The sequence below is a fragment of the Globicephala melas genome, chromosome 2 (assembly GCF_963455315.2).
Source record: "Globicephala melas chromosome 2, mGloMel1.2, whole genome shotgun sequence".
Taxonomy (NCBI): Eukaryota; Metazoa; Chordata; class Mammalia; order Artiodactyla; family Delphinidae; genus Globicephala; species Globicephala melas.
Genome location: NC_083315.2, coordinates 19,511,145 through 19,527,144, shown reverse-complemented (window position 1 = coordinate 19,527,144; position 16,000 = coordinate 19,511,145). Strand labels below are relative to the sequence as shown.

The following is a 16,000-nucleotide window of genomic DNA, read 5'->3' as shown; positions in this document are numbered from 1 at the left end:
CTGATTCTGACCCTCCTGCCTCCCTCTTATAAAGACCCTTGTGATTACACTGGGTCACCCGGGTAATCCACGGTACTCTCCCTGTTTTAAGTCCCTTCACCTCATCACAGATGCAAAGTCCCTTTTGCTATGAAGCTAATATTCACAGGTTCCAGGGGTTAGGACGTGGACATCTTTAGGGGACACTATTCTGTCCATCGAAGGAGGCTGCAGTGTTGTGAATAGAAATGATGTGTTTTGTAGCTCTATACGCGCCCTCACACACATGTGTTCTTCCCATTGCGCTGTGCCCCATAAATTACCCTCTTCCCGCACTCCCCTCATGTGTATCAGCTGCCGCGTTGTTCTGCTTTTGTCTGCTTGCCTTTCTTGACCTCCCTCCATTTCCCTGACGTTTGTGTCTGTTGAAACACACTCATACTTCAATTCCACCTTCCCCCAGAATGAGTTCCCTAGTGTTATGTATGAATGATCTCTATGAAGAAGAGGTTTTCTTCAAAAAGCTATTGAATTTCTGCATTGGTGAAGGTGTGCAGGCTAATGGTGAGCCAGGTAGAGAGGCTGAGTCACCAGCTCACACCAGCCCTATTTGGATGGACGGTTATCCATCCAGCACAGGCATGAACTTGGCTCTGTAATGGGATTGTAGCTGACGTTTTGTCAATAGGGTATATAGCTAGGACAAGCCTTCAATTAGCTGGATAGTCATTTTGCCTAGATGATTATTGGTTATTCTCTGTCCTTTTCCAAAAATTTCTCTGCTTCATTAAATAACTTTTAATGGAAAAACAGTGCATGTACATGCACTGGGTATATAGTAAAATGGGTAAAAAGGAAGAAGACTCCCAACCAGCCTCATTCTTGGGCCTCTCCCTGGAGGCAATAATTTTACTTGCTTCTTGTCTGTCTTCTCAGAGATTGCGTGTGCGTGCACGTGCGCCTACGTGTTATGCAAACAGGAACACAGTAGACAATTTGCACCTTTATTTTTTCACTTAACAATGTATCTTGGGGATACTTCCATATTAGCACACATAAGTCTACTTAATTATTTTAAACGACTGCATAGTACTCCATTCTATTTTTAGGTTGCAGTTTACTTCATCAGTTCCCGGTTGGTGGACACAAGCAGAATTCATTCTGTTTCCCTTCACTTTATTGTGCTTCACTGCATTTTCTACTAAGTGGAAGGTTTGTTGCAACGCTGGGTTGAGCAAGTCTGTTGGCGCCATTTTTCTAACAGCATTTTCTTACTTTGTGTCTCTGTGTCACATTTTGGCAATGCTCACGATATTTCAAACGTTTTTCACTATTAACGTGTTTGTGATGGTGATCAGTGATCTTTGATGTCACTGTTGCCAAAAGATGACAGCTCACTGAAGGCTCAGATGATGGTTAGCATTTTTTAGCAATGAATATTTTAAAATTAAGGTATGTGCATTGTTTTTTTAGACATAATGCTATTGCACACTTAATAGACTACAGTACCGAGTAAACATAACTTTTACGTGCGCTGGGAAACCAAAGAATTCGTGTGACTTGCTTTATTGCTATTTTCGCTTTATTTTGGTGGTCTCAAACCAAACCCGCAATATCTCTGAGGTGTGACGATATTTAGGATATTTCCAGTGTTTCGCTACTTCAAACTTTTATTGATTTTTTTTAAACCACATTATAATAAGCCTCCTATTTTCTTTCTGTAGATACAGCCAAATATCCCTTTCACGTAGTAATTATTATACCAGTAAGGACTCTATTATTTAATGGGGGAGCTTGAAAGAATGAGTACCTTGATGTGTGAGTTTGGTTGGCATGGAGCTCAAAGGCATTTCCCTTCAAGTGCTACGTCTGCCCTGAACAAGAATTAAAAGAAGTTTAAAAGAGGGTTTAAAACTATGAGCCCACCAGGGGGTCCCAGTGAGTAGAAATGGCCATGTGAGGGATGGCCAGCTGGGATTAACCATAAATGTCCATTCCGGCTTTGGGATTATGGTTTTGCCCACCACTTGACGATGATGTCCCCCAGCCTCTCCAAAGCCTGTGTATTTGGCGTCAGGAGGATGCTGGATCTTCGTAGCAGTCACAGGATCAGGGGACACAAGTCCGCTAGTTCTGGTTTCCCTGCCATGATGGGTGGGAGTGAGAAAGGGCAGGGTCATTCTGAAGAACCACCCCTGTAGGGAGAATCTTGGTCAAACAGGAGATCTGTGAAGGCTGCAGGTCTAGGAGGTCTGCATGGTTGACAAAGGAATCTGGAAAATATACTGGGAGTTCCAGTTTCATCCAAGTCATCACGCCTATCGTCCAAGTAAAGTGGATTCTTGCAACAGATGCATACATGCCCCACAAGGACACCTTCTGTGCCTTTTAGTGTTGCTAGCCTTTTAGCTGAGGCTACAAGGACACTCTATAATTCCGGAAGTAATGCCACCACCTTCAAAAACCAGGCTTCCATGAATACTCCCTGTGAATGATGTGCTGAGAAAAAGTGCCCGACTCACTAGGGTTCCAGATCGACCTTTCACAAGTGACTGGGGAAGAGCAGAGAGAAAACACGGGACCGCAGCAAAGAAGTGAAGGGGAAAAGTTGTGCTATTAAATGAAGCGTGTTCTTTAAAATATGACAGGAGGCATTCAATTGGAATTTATTTCTCTTCCTCATTTGGATCAGTGACGCAATTAGCGGGAAAGATTTACCGCCACAGAAAAACCGTAAGAAACCCAACATGTCACCCGCAAGACCATGCTGGTGTTTTGCAGCTTCCCCTGGGACGAGCATTGTCATCACTTGCTCCAGTGGTTTTAGAGGCAGGGATGTAATACTTGGAGTGAGAATTCATCCGGGCAATAATCAGGCTAATCGGGTGAATGCTAAAGAACATTTCATCATGGTTCTTGAAGCTGTTATAGAATCTGGTGGCTAATCATTGTGGAATTTGCCAGTTGAAGAGGGGATTTCTGGGTGAAAAAGAATAGCTGCTTTTAGCAGGAATCCCCCTATTCCTATGCATGATTTACTAAAGTTAAGAAGATGTCTCTGATTTGAACTGGTTGGTGAGACACGGGTTGCAATTAATAAGGGCTTGGGGGGCTTCACTGGTGGCGCAGTGGTTGAGAGTCCGCCTGCCGATGCAGGGGACACGGCTTCGTGCCCTGGTCCGGGAAGATCCCACCTGCCGCGGAGCGGCTGGGCCCGTGAGCCATGGCCGCTGAGCCTGTGCGTCCGGAGCCTGTGCTCCGCAACGGGAAAGGCCACAGCAGTGAGAGGCCCGCGTACCGGAAAATAAAAAAAAGTATAATAAGGGCTTGGGGTTATACATCATTTTTTAAAAGAAAGTTTGCATTATTTCTAGCTCAAGCATCTACATGAACTAACATGACTTACTGTGTAATTGTCAAGTGGAGGGTTTGGGAAGACACACTTGACGTAATAGACGTTATATCTAAGTGGGATGCCAATTTTCATGCAAACATATTTGTTCTTGAAGTGAGACTTTTTTGGGCTTCTCTGGAGGCACAGTGGTTGAGAGTCCGCCTGCCGATGCAGGGGACACGCTTTCGTGCCCCGGTCCGGGAAGATCCCACATGCCGCGGAGCGGCTGGGCCGGTGAGCCATGGCCGCTGAGCCTGCGCGTCCGGAGCCTGTGCTCCGCAACAGGAGAGGCCACGACAGGGAGAGGCCACGACAGTGAGAGGCCCGCGTACCGCAAAAAAAAAAAAAAAAATGGAGGAAGTGAGACTTTTTGCTTTGCTTGCTAGTCAGAGCTTTATTCACATGGGGCATGGCTTTCTTCAGGCCAGTGGGCTGAATTAGTACAAAATGTCTTGAGTGGTATATGAATTAATGGAGATATTTAAGTGAAGATTCTACCAGAAAGAGTTAATGCCACTTCTAAAATTGCTGAATTTCTGGCTGGAGAGTTTAGACATTGAGACCATCTGACTCCACTACTGTTATTATCTATTTGGATTCTCTGGGGTCAGTACGACTCCTCTTGGGGTGAGCAGACAGGTTTTCCTATTTTAAGAATTGATTCTGCTCTGGAACAATAGGTCTCAAAGGCACCTGTCAGTTTCTTTATCGTTTGAAGCCAAATATTACCAACTTCATTTTCTGCTGTTTAGGTTTTTTTCATTTTTTTTCCCCATCAGCCCTTAATATTGTCCTGGCCTGACACTGGGGAAAATAGTAGGCTTAGTGGAAAAGAACATTTTAATTTTTGGTCCAAAGCCTGGCATAACGTCTGTCTGTCCAGTTGCACGTCGCAGTAGTGGCAATGGGTTAGAGGCGATGCTATTAACAAAGATAATAACACAGCCAATCTGATTTGTAAGTAGAACGATTCAAAAGCATGGAAAGGCAGTGACACAGCAATAGCTGACTCTAAGGTAATAGGGCAGATCATTTCAGCACCATCTGATTACGTCTTGGTCTAATTTGGGATGGATATAATTTTATCAAGCGACCGCTTTAGTGTACTGTCGTGAGTCAGAAAGACAGCTCTGGAATTCCTGATTCTGCCTGAAAATCAGAGTCATCTTTTGGAGGTTTTGCCGGTTCAATTGGACGGACATTTGGGGAGCACCAAAAATGTGCAAGTCACAGCAGGTGGTCAGAGACTCAGTGTTTGTAGATTTTGTGATTAAATTGCTCTCGTTTGACAGAAGAGTTTATTTTAAAATTATGTGCACTTAGGGGAGCCGGCACATCAGCTACTCTTCTTCGATACTAACTGATGTTTGTTCTTAGCAACTTCGGGTTGTAGATCATAGAAATAGGGAAAGCAGAATCCAGAGATCCTTTATTTAAAAAAAAAAAAATTGAAGTATAGTTGATTTACAATATTGTGTTAGTTTCAGGTGTACAGCAGAGCGATTCAGTTGTACATATGTACGTATTACTTCATTAGAGGTTTTCCATTATAGATTATTACAAGGTATTGACTACAGTTCCCTGTGCTCTACAGTAAATCCTTGTTTATCTACTTCATATATAGTGGTGTATATCTGTTATCCTTTACTCCTAATTTATCCCTCCTCCTTGTAGATTCTTGTTTTTACTTTTTATGATCATAAGTGGTAGTGAGTAGTTGTGTTATCTAGCATTATCTGTGGGAGTGGCTTAGCTCTGAGTTCTGCCCACAATATATAGCAGTGGATCTGGAGGTAAAGTGCTCTAGGAATTTTCTTTAACAACTGGAAGGTAAATTTCTAGTTGTGGTTCACAAAACCCTTAAATGTCTGTTTTTAAGCCAAGGCATCCTCAGCACACATGGATTTTGTGCTGCTTTTCCAGGGAGCTCAGAAATATAAGGAATTTCCAGAGCCCTACCCACTTCTTTGCTTGCCCTTCCACTGGTAAGTTGAGAGTAAGGATCATTTCATTCGTGGAGGGTTGGGTGCCGGTCCTCAGCTGGGCTTCATAGCACGGATAGTCTATAGCATGGATAGTTCATTACTACGCCAGGGTTCCATTCTTACAACTGACTAGATAAAGTAAAAAACGAAGCAGCCTTTTTTCAGAGCCATCATTTATGAAGTGAGAAGCAAAAGTAGTTGCTTAGAATCCTTTAGTGAATATAGAAAATGTGACGTTTTCCTCGAGTCTTGGAAATTCTACTCTCAAAGGATTGTTTCTTTTCTCCTGGGTTCCTGGCTTACAGTCAAAGCAAGGTGCCTCCAGATGATGACGTGATTTGCTCTGAAATGTGGACGAAAAGGGGGAAGGATTCAGCTTTTGTAATTTGTACAGCTTATCTTCAGGCGATGAAAATATTTAGCATTTCAAGAATTTTTTCTTTGACCTTTTTAGGAATTCATCCGAGGTTTAATTTAGATGGAAACTTGGTGTTTTTTTAAAAATAGAATAGCTTTCTTTAAATAGCAAAGAAATATCTTGTCACAACGTGAAACAATACAATTTTCGAGTCACTGGAATTTTTACTTCTCCCACGATTATGCATTTCCTAGAGTCCTTTATCTAAAAATCTGCTTATTGTTCCTACCAAATTTTACTTCTATAACCAGGATAAGGGGGAGAAGTATCATACCATAAATTCACAAATAGTGACGTCAGGATTATCGAACTGTAAAATATGACTTAAGCATTAAGGTACATAGTGTACAGTTTAAAGTATATCTGGAGAGACTCTAAGAATTTTTACGCTTCAGGAGAAACCTTTGAGGATCTTTCTGCATAGGCTTGCATAGAAGTTTAGAGGAATGCATTGTGAAGGAGGAAAGGGACAGTATTTTTTCCTCTACACTGAGGGCAAGGTCATTGGCGCACGTCATTTACTTTGTGGATCTATAGCACAGGGAGGAATCCAAGGAGAGCCCCAGATAATGGTGATCAAACTGCCCTGGACGTCAGTTGGTGCCAATATTGTTAGGAATAGAGACACAGAAGAGAATGACTTAGGACTTCTGCTCGCATCAGGCAAGCACACGAAAGACCACCCCGGCATGTGTAAGTAGGGCAATGACGGTATAAGCCAAGTGTGTGACCCTCATTCTGTCTGGTGGAAGACAATTGAGAAAGCCTTCAAAGGTTAGGATATATAATATATCAGCTAGGCCCTTCAACATTTATAATGGAATATACTTCTATTTATAATGGAATTGTGCCAAGCAGAAAGAAAAAGGAACGGCATTCAAGGAAAGGGGGAGGTGGGGGAGGAATCGAACCCAGGCCAGTGGTGTGAAAGGGCATGGGTGTATTTGGGAAATGCCAGCTGACCTTTGCCGTTGGGTGGAGGTGATGTGTGTGTGCATGGTGGGGCGAGTTTGTGTTGGGGAGGATAGCTTGGTGGTAGATGAGCCTTCAGGTTGGGGTCAGCTTGGGGAGAGCTTTGAATGCCATGGAAACTTGCAAAGGAGTTTAAACTTTATCCTGTGTAGACATAAAACCTCAGTGTTTTAAGTAGGGTAGCCACATAGTCAGGTCTTTGCTTTGGAAAAGTAATTCCAGGAGCAGGTAAGAGATAACGGTGGAAGGTAGGCTTGTTGAGGGCAGAGGGGCCAGGAGAGAGTGCTGGGAGCAGTCCTGAGTGAATAAAGGAATGCGAACCAGAGCAGTGGTGTAGGGATGGACCAACAGACAGGCATCTGAGAATCATTTTAGCGGAAAGCTGGATATACTTGGTGATGGAAATGAGAGAGGGATGACAGAGTTCTAGGCTGGGTTCCTGAATCTATAGAGAAGAGACTATGTAGGAGAGAGAAGTTTGGGGATGAAGATACTGTGTTTTGCTTTGGTTATGGTGCTCTCGAGAGGCTGCTCGGGGGTTTCAGCTGGAGAACCCAAGTAGGCAGCTGGAAAGATGAGATTTGCACAGGAGATGAGATGAGAGATGTTCAAATTTAGACCAAGGTTAGGGGGCCACGAGGAGATAGGTGGTGTGGAAACAGCAAACACCAGATTTCCCGGGGGTGGGTGTAGAATAGGATGAATGCAGGGCTGAGGATGCAGCCTCGGAGCTCGCTGATGTTTGATTGGAAGAAGGGGAAGAGGCGGCGATGGAGGGAAGCTGGATGTAAAGGTGGAAGGAGAGAGCTGCCGTAGAACCAAGAAGAAGGGAGTTTTAGGAAGGAGGCCGAGGCCATCAGAGGTCACACAAGAGACCAACAGGATGAGCAGCAAGAAGAAGGCACTGCATTTAGCATTTGGGAGAACCCCCTCCCCTTCCCAGGGTCCCAGGGGCCCAGCCCTCCTGGTTCCAGTCAAGGGATGACACGGGGAGAAGTCAGATTGTGGAGGGGGGGATGTGGGGGATGCCAGGCAGGAGCGGCCACTGCACAGACTGCGTTTCAAGATGCAAGTGTGGGGCTTCCCTGGTGGCGCAGTGGTTGGGAGTCCGCCTGCCGATGCAGGGGACACGGGTTCGTGCCCCGGTCTGGGAAGATCCCACATGCCGCGGAGCGGCTGGGCCCGTGAGCCATGGCCGCTGAGCCTGCGCGTCTGGAGCCTGTGCTCCGCAACAGGAGAGGCCACAACAGTGAGAGGCCCGCGTACCGCAAAAAAAAAAGATGCAAGTGTGGCTCAGTCTGGCTGGAAGGCTCTACCACTCAGGTTTAAATGCCCAAAGCTTGTATTTTTCAGCTCAGGGAGTGCAACGTGCTTTGACCTCCTTGTATTTTTATAACGTGGTAACTCTCTGTCCTTGCTTGTGTTCTTAGGGGTTTATTTCCTTGGGTTGTCTGGAGGCTTTCTGGCTCCCAGATAATTTTTCTTGCTGTCTTCCCTCCTACGACCAGCCCCCCCCCCTCCCTCCCCGCTACCCCATTCCCACCTCACACAGGCAGACACACACATCACTTTGTTGTGTAATTACATTGAAAGTGCCCTAGCTCTCCATTCTTGAGTTTCTGCTTCTGATGTTTATTTAGCTTTCTTAGAACAGGGAAAGTATCTTCCAGTGATTTCTGTTTATTGCGGGAACAATAACAATTTATGCTAATCTTATATGCCCCTAAGAAGACTAGAGACCTCTGTCTTTGGAAAGCTTAAAGCCGGAGTAAATGCACACATTGGCTCAAAGAGGAAGCGAGGTGGATTTGCACTCTCGGGGCAGAGCGGGAGGACAGCTCACCCAAAGGCAGCGTCTGACCCTCCCTTGCTGTCACGTGCCACGCTTGTGGGGAAGACCGCCTGCTAGCAGCCCAGCAGAGTGTCTTGAAAAGGACCTGGGAAGGGTTAGGAAGCATACGTTTTCTTTTCTGACCCTTACTACCTGAGCCTCAGTATCTTCATCTGTAAAACAGAGGGGACAGTAACTTCTTGGGCTGCTGTACGAATTGGATTTGTTGATAGGGGCCAAAGCACTTTGTAAAGGTCAAGTGGTGCACAGCGTCCGGCACCTCCAGTTACTCATATAACTTCTCTCTCCTTTAGGGAGGTAATGAGTGAAAAAGCTTATCGTATGTTTCCAATGTAACCATTTTTAAGCATGCAATTCAGGGGCATTAAGGACATTCACACTGTTGTGTAACCATGGCCATTATTCATCTTCTGAAGAACTTTTTCATCTTCCCAAATGGAAACTCTGTCCCCATAACTCCCCATTCCCTTCTCTCCCATCCCCTGACACCCACCATACTACTCTCTGTCTCAATGAATTTGACTATTTTAGGTACTTTGTATAAGTGGAATCGTACAGGATTTGTCCTCTTGATTCTGGCCTGTTTCCCCGAGCATAATGTCTTCAGGGTTCATCCATGTCATAGCCTGTGTCAGAATTCCATTCCTTTTTATGGCTGAATAATATTTCATTGTATGTTTATACCACAATTTGTTTATCCTTTTATCCATCAATGGATAATTGGGCTGTTTCTACCTTTTGGCTATTGTGAATAATGCTGCTATGAACATGGGTGTGCAAATACTGTTTGAGTCCCAGCTTTTGATTCTTTGGGGTGTATACACAAAAGCGGAACTGTAGGCTGAGTTTCATTCTGGTAGGACGGGAATATATCCTTGGCTTTGTGACTCTACTTAGTAACCGTGGAGTCACAAGGGGCCTCGTTTGTTGTCAAGTCCCAGCTGCTTAGCTCACGAGGCCCTTTGCGTGTCTATGTCCCCTTGTCCTGCCCTCGCTGTGGGGTCACAGACAGTTCATCCCTCCCTCTCAACATCAGGGACAAAGACAGAGAAGCCTTCGATCCAAGAACACCATGTGTCACCTTGGCCTCAGCTGCCCTCAGCCGCCCACCAGCACTGGCTCTGATGGAGACCTCCAGCCCCCTCCCCATTGTCATGGGCCAAGGGGTTGATTCAGGAGAAACTGCACTTCTCACTCTGTCTCTGGGAGGGATTGATCTGCAGAGCAAGGAAGCACTTCTCTCATGTGTGCCCGACAGCTCAGCAGAATACCTCCTCTGCATTGGCCAAAGTCTGTTACTATTTTTACAGACTCTGAACAGGAAGGAGCTCAGGGGGACACAGAGAGGGCAAGGGGACAGCCAAGGGGGAGAGGTCTGCCTGCAGTTCTCAGCTCAACTTCTGGCTGCTAAGGGGCTTCTCCACCTTTTGGAAAATGGGCACAGTAAATCTGACAGACTCAGGAGAGAAACTGCTGGAGTGTCATCAGCATCAGGGACCCAAGAGACAAATGGGGCAACTGGAAATGAATGCATGGAATCCATGGCATAAAATCACCTTTGGTGCTACCCTAATGTTCGTAGCAGCACTATTTACAATAGCCAAGACATGGAAGCAACCTAAAGGTCCATGGACAGATGAATGGATAAAGAAGATATGGTACATATATACAATGGAATATTACTCAGCCATAAAAAAGAATGAAACACTGCCATTTGCAGCAACACAGATGGACCTAGAGATTATCATACTAAGTGAAGTAAGCCAGCCAGAGAAAAACAAATACCATATGATATCACTTATATGTGGAATCTAAAATATGATACAAATGAACTTATCTATGAAACAGAAACAGACTCATAGACATAGAGAACAGACTTGTGGTTGCCAAGGGGGAGGAGGGAAGAGGGATAAATTAGGAGTTTGGGATTAACAGATCTACACTACTATGTATAAAATAGATAAACAATGAGGACCTACTGTATAGCACAGGGAACTATACTCAGTACCTTGTAATAACCTATAATGGAAAAGAATTTGAAGAAGAATATATATACGTATAATTGAATCCCTTTGCTGTACACCTGAAACTAACACAACCTTGTAAATTAACTATACTTCAGTTAAAAAAAAAAAAAAAAAATCACCCGTGGTGCTAGAATCCTGGTCTTTCCTCACTGATTTTTTCTTGTCTCTAACGTGGATCTTGTTCCACTTCCTGGAGGACAGCGAAAGGGAGCAGGTCCATAGCCGTCCATGTTTCTTCCATCTAAGAACCCTCACTGGGAGAAGAATCCGCCTCAGTCCATCCCCGAGACAGACGTGAGGGAGAGGGGAAGCTCCTGGCTGGGGATTCCCTCAAGTTGTTATGAATTGGCTTTTTTGGGCGAAAGCCATTGGCAGTGACCAAATGCCACTGGGAATGTCTGATGCCGTATATCACTCTGTGATAAATATGTCCTGGGTTTTATGTATTTCTAGTTCATAATTGCTGTTCTGGCTGAGTCAAATATGAGGCATGTGGTGGGAGACTCCAACTTGGCCAATGCTTGTGAGCAGAGGATCTTTGTTCTGACATGTTCCACTTGGTTCTTTCGTTGAATGCCTACCTTCTGCCCCTCCAGTATCTATAATTAGATACAGACCTTGAAGATAGACAGACTCATCTCTCCAGAGTTAGGGTTCAGGAGGAACACTTGCCCCGAAGACTCACAGTTAATTGCACTAAGTGGAGTGAATTCCTTTCACTGGAAAGGATTTCAAATATATATATTCGTCTTCCTTTGGTCCAGGACAGATGCCTGTCCCTGTCAGATGGCACAAGAGGGGGAGAGAAAAGTCCGTTCTTGCATAGGCATCTCTCTTTTTTTTAAAATTAATTTTTATTGGAGTCTAGTTGATTTACAATGTTGTGTTTCTGCTGTACAGCAAAGTGAATCAGTTATACATATATCCACTCTTTTTTATTTTATTTATTTGTTTGAATTTTATTTAATTTATTTTTTTATACAGCAGGTTCTTATTAGTCATCCATTTTATACCCATCGCTGTATACATGTCAATCCCAATCTCGCAATTCATCACACCACCACCACCACCACCCCGCCGCTTTCCCCCACTTGGTGTCCATACATTTGTTCTCTACATCTGGGTCTCAATTTCTGTCCTGCAAACTGGTTCACCTGTACCATTTTTCTAGGTTCCACATATGTGCATTAATATTCGATATTTGTTTTTCTCTTTCTGACTAACTTCACTCTGTATGACAGTCTCTAGATCCATCTACATCTCTACAAATGACCCAATTTCGTTCCTTTTTATGGCTGAGTAATATTCCATTGTATATACGTACCACATCTTCTTTATCCATGCATCTGTCAAGGGGCATTTAGGTTGCTTCCATGACCTGGCTATTGTAAATAGTGCTGCAGTGAACATTGGGGTACATGTGTCTTTTTGAATTATGGTTTTCTCAGGGTATATGCCCAGTAGTGGGATTGCTGGGTCATATGGTAATTCTATTTTTAGTTTTTTAAGGAACCTCCATACTGTTCACCATAGTGGCTGTATCAATTTACATTCCCACCAGCAGTGCAAGAGGGTTTCCTTTTCGCCACACCCTGTCCAGCATTTGTTGTTTGTAGATTTTCTGATGGTGCCCATTCTAACTGGTGTGAGGTGATACCACGCTGTAGTTTTGATTTGCATTTCTCTAATAACTAGTGATCTTGAGCAGCCTTTCATGTGCTTCTTGGCCATCTGTATGTCTTCTTTGGAAAAATGTCTATTTAGGTCTTCTGCCCATTTTTGCATTGGGTTGTTTGTTTTTCTAATATTGAGCTGCATGGGCTGTTTATATATTTTGTAGATTAATCCTTGGTCTGTTGATTCGTTTGAAAATATTATCTCCCATTCTGAGGGTGGTCTTTTCATCTTGTTTGTAGCTTCCTTTGCTGTGCAAAAGCTTTTCAGTTTCATTAGGTCCCATTTGTTTCGTTTGTTTTTATTTCCATTACTCTAGGACGTGGATCAAAAAAGATCTTGCTGTGATTTATGTCAAAGAGTGTTCTTCCTGTGTTTTCCTCTGAGAGTTTTATAGTGTCAGGTCTTACATTTAGGTCTCGAATCCATTTTGAGTATATTTTTGTGTATGGTGCTATGGAGTGTTCTAATTTAATTCTTTTACATGTAGCTGTCCAGTTTTCCCAGTACCGCTTATTGAAGAGACTGTCTTTTCTCCATCGTATATCCTTGCCTCCTCTGTCATAGATTTATTGACCATAGGTGCGTAGGTTTATCTCTGGGCTTCTATCCTGTTCCATTGATCTATATTTCTGGTTTTGTGCCAGTACCATATTGTCTTGATTACTGTAGCTTTGTAGTATAGTCTGAAGTCAGGGAGTCTGCTTCCTCCAGCTCTGTTTTTTTCCCTAAAGACTGCTTTGGCTATTTGGGGTCTTTTGTGTCTCCATACAAATTTTAAGATGATTTGTTCTAGTTCTGTAAAAAATGCCATTGGTAATTTGATAGGGATTGCATTGAATCTGTAGATTGCTTTAGGTAGTATAGTCACTTTCACAATATTGATTCTTCCAATCTAAGAACATGGTATATCTTTCCATCTCTTGGTATCATCTTTAATTTCTTTCATCAGTGTCTTAGAGTTTTCTGCATACAGGTCTTTTGTCTCCTTAGGTAGGTTTATTCCTAGGTATTTTATTCTTTTTGTTGCAGTGGTAAATGGGAGGGCTTCCTTAATTTCTCTTTCAGATTTTTCATCATTAGTGTATAGGAATGAGAGATTTCTGTGCATTAATTTTGTATCCTGCAACTTTACCAGATTCATTGATTAGCTCTAGTAGTTTTCTGGTGGCATCTTTAGGATTCTCTATGTATAGTATCATGTCATCTGCAAACAGTGACAGTTTTACTTCTTCTTTTCCAATTTGTATTCCTTTTATTTCTTTTTCTTCTCTGATTGCCATGGCTAGGACTTCCAAAACTATGTTGAATAATATTGGTGAGAGTGGACATCCTTGTCTTGTTCCTGATCTTAAAGGAAATGCTTTCAGTTTTTCACCATTGAGAATGATGTTTGCTGTGGGTTTATCGTATACGGCCTTTATTATGTTGAGGTAGGTTCCCTCTATGCCCACTTTCTGTAGAGTTTTTATCATAAATGGGTGTTGAATTTTGTCATAATCTTTTTCTGCATCTGTTGAGATGATCATATGGTTTTTATTCTTCAACTTGTTAATATGGTATATCACATTGATTGATTTGCATATATTAGAATCCTTGCGTCCCTGGGATAAATCCCACTTGATCATGGTGTATGATCCCTTTAATGTGCTGTTGGATTTGGTTTGCTAGTATTTTGTTGAGGATTTTTGCATCTATATTCATCAGTGATGTTGGTCTGTAATTTTCTTTTTTTGTAGTATCTTTGTCTGGTTTTGGTATTAGGGTGATGGTGGCCTCATAGAATGAGTTTGGGAGTGATCCTTGCTCTGCAATTTTTTGGAAGAGTTTGAGAAGGATGGGTGTTAGCTCTTCTCTAAATGTCTGATAGAATTCACCTGTGAAGCCATCTGGTCCTGGACTTTTGTTTGTTGGAAGATTTTTAATCACAGTTTCAATTTCATTACTTGTGATTGTTCTGTTCATATTTTCTGTTTCTTCCTGGTTCAGTCTTGGCAGGTTATACCTTTCTAAGAACTTTTCCATTTCTTCCAGGTTGTCCATTTTATTGGCATAGAGTTGCTTGTAGTAGTCTCTTAGGATGCTTTGTATTTCTGCAGTGTCTGTTGTAACTTCTCCTTTTTCATTTCTAATTTTATTGATTTGAGTCCTCTCCCCCTTTTTCTTGATGAGTCCGGCTAATGGTTTATCAGTTTTGTTTATCTTCTCAAAGAACCAGCTTTTAGTTTTATTGATCTTTGCTATTGTTTTCTTTGTTTCTATTTCATTTATTTCTGCTCTGATCTTTATGATTTCTTTCCTTCTGCTAACTTTGGGTTTTGTTTGTTCTTCTTTCTCTGGTTCCTTCTGGTGTAAGGTCAGATTGTTTATTTGAGATTTTTCTTGTTTCTTGAGGTAGGTTTGTATAGCTATAAACTTCCCTCTTAGAACTGCTTTTGCTGCATCCCATAGGTTTTGGATCATTGTGTTTTCATTATCATTTGTCTCTAGGTATTTTTTTATTTCTTCACTGATCTCTTGGTCATTTAGTAATGTATTGTTTAGCCTCCATGTGTTTGTGTTTTTTTCATTTTTTTTCACTGTAATTCATTTCTAATCTCATAGCATTGTGGTCAGAAAAGATGCGTGATATGATTTCAATTTTCTTAAATTTACTGAGGCTTGAATTGTGACCCAAGATGTGATCTATCCTGCAGAATGTTCCGTGTGCACTTGAGAAGAAACTGTAATCTGCTGTTTTTGGATGGAATGTCCTATAAATATCAATTAAATCTATCTGGTCTACTGTGTTATTTAAAGCTTGTGTTTCCTTATTACTTTTCTGTTTGGATGATCTGTCCATTGGTGTAAGTGAGATGTTGAAGTCCCCCACTATTAGTGTGTTACTGTTGATTTCCTCTTTTATAGCTGATAGCAGTTGCCTTATGTATTGAGGTGCTCCTATGTTGGGTGCATATATATATATAATTGGTTTATCTTCTTCTTGGATTGATCCCTTGATCATTATATAGTGTCCTTCTTTGTCTCTTGTAACGTTCTTTATTTTAAAGTCTATTTTATCTGATATGAGTATTGCTACTCCAGCTTTCTTTAGATTTCCATTTGCATGGACTGTCTTTCTCCATCCCCTCATTTTCAGCCTGAATGTGTCCCTCGGTCTGAAGTGGGTCTCTTGTAGACAGCATATATATGGGTCTTGTTTTTGTATCCATTCAGCAAGCCTGTGTCTTTTAGTTGGAGCATTTAATCCATTCACGTTTAAGGTAATTACAGATATGTATGTTCCTATGACCATTTTCCTAATAGTTTTGGGTTTGTTTTTGTAGGTGCTTTTCTTCTCTTGTGTTTCCCACTTAGAGAAGTTCCTTTAGCATTTGTTGTAGAGCTTGTTTGGTGGTGCTGAATTCTCTTAGCTTTTGCTTGTCTGTAAAGGTTTTAATTTCTCCATCAAATCTGAATGAGATCCTTGCTGAGTAGAGTAATCTTGGTTGTAGGTTCTTCCCTTTCATCACTTTAAGTATATCATGCCACTCCCTTCTGGCTTGTAGAGTTTCTGCTGAGAAATCAGCTGTTAACCTTATGGGAGTTCCCTTGTATGTCATTTGTCATTTTTCCCTTGCTGCTTTCAATAATTTTTCTCTGTCTTTAATTTTTGCCAATTTGATTACTATGTGTCTCAGTGTGTTTCTCCTTGGGTTT

At 42.3% G+C, this 16,000-nt stretch overlaps 1 protein-coding gene across 7 annotated transcripts in view; it reads left to right on the top strand.

Moving 5' to 3' along the window:
- CAMK1D (calcium/calmodulin dependent protein kinase ID) overlaps positions 1 to 16,000 on the top strand; it is a 415,209-nt gene that overhangs the window by 146,345 nt on the left and 252,864 nt on the right. Inside the window, exon 1 of one of the 7 annotated variants that reach the window (XM_060293261.1) lies at positions 5,241 to 5,358. The exons of the other annotated variants lie outside the window; for them this stretch is intronic. Within the exon in view, the coding sequence (XP_060149244.1) occupies positions 5,273 to 5,358 (86 nt within the window). The 5' untranslated portion in view covers positions 5,241 to 5,272. Of the gene's footprint in view, positions 1 to 5,240; positions 5,359 to 16,000 lie in introns of those variants that run through there. 7 annotated transcript variants of the gene reach the window in all.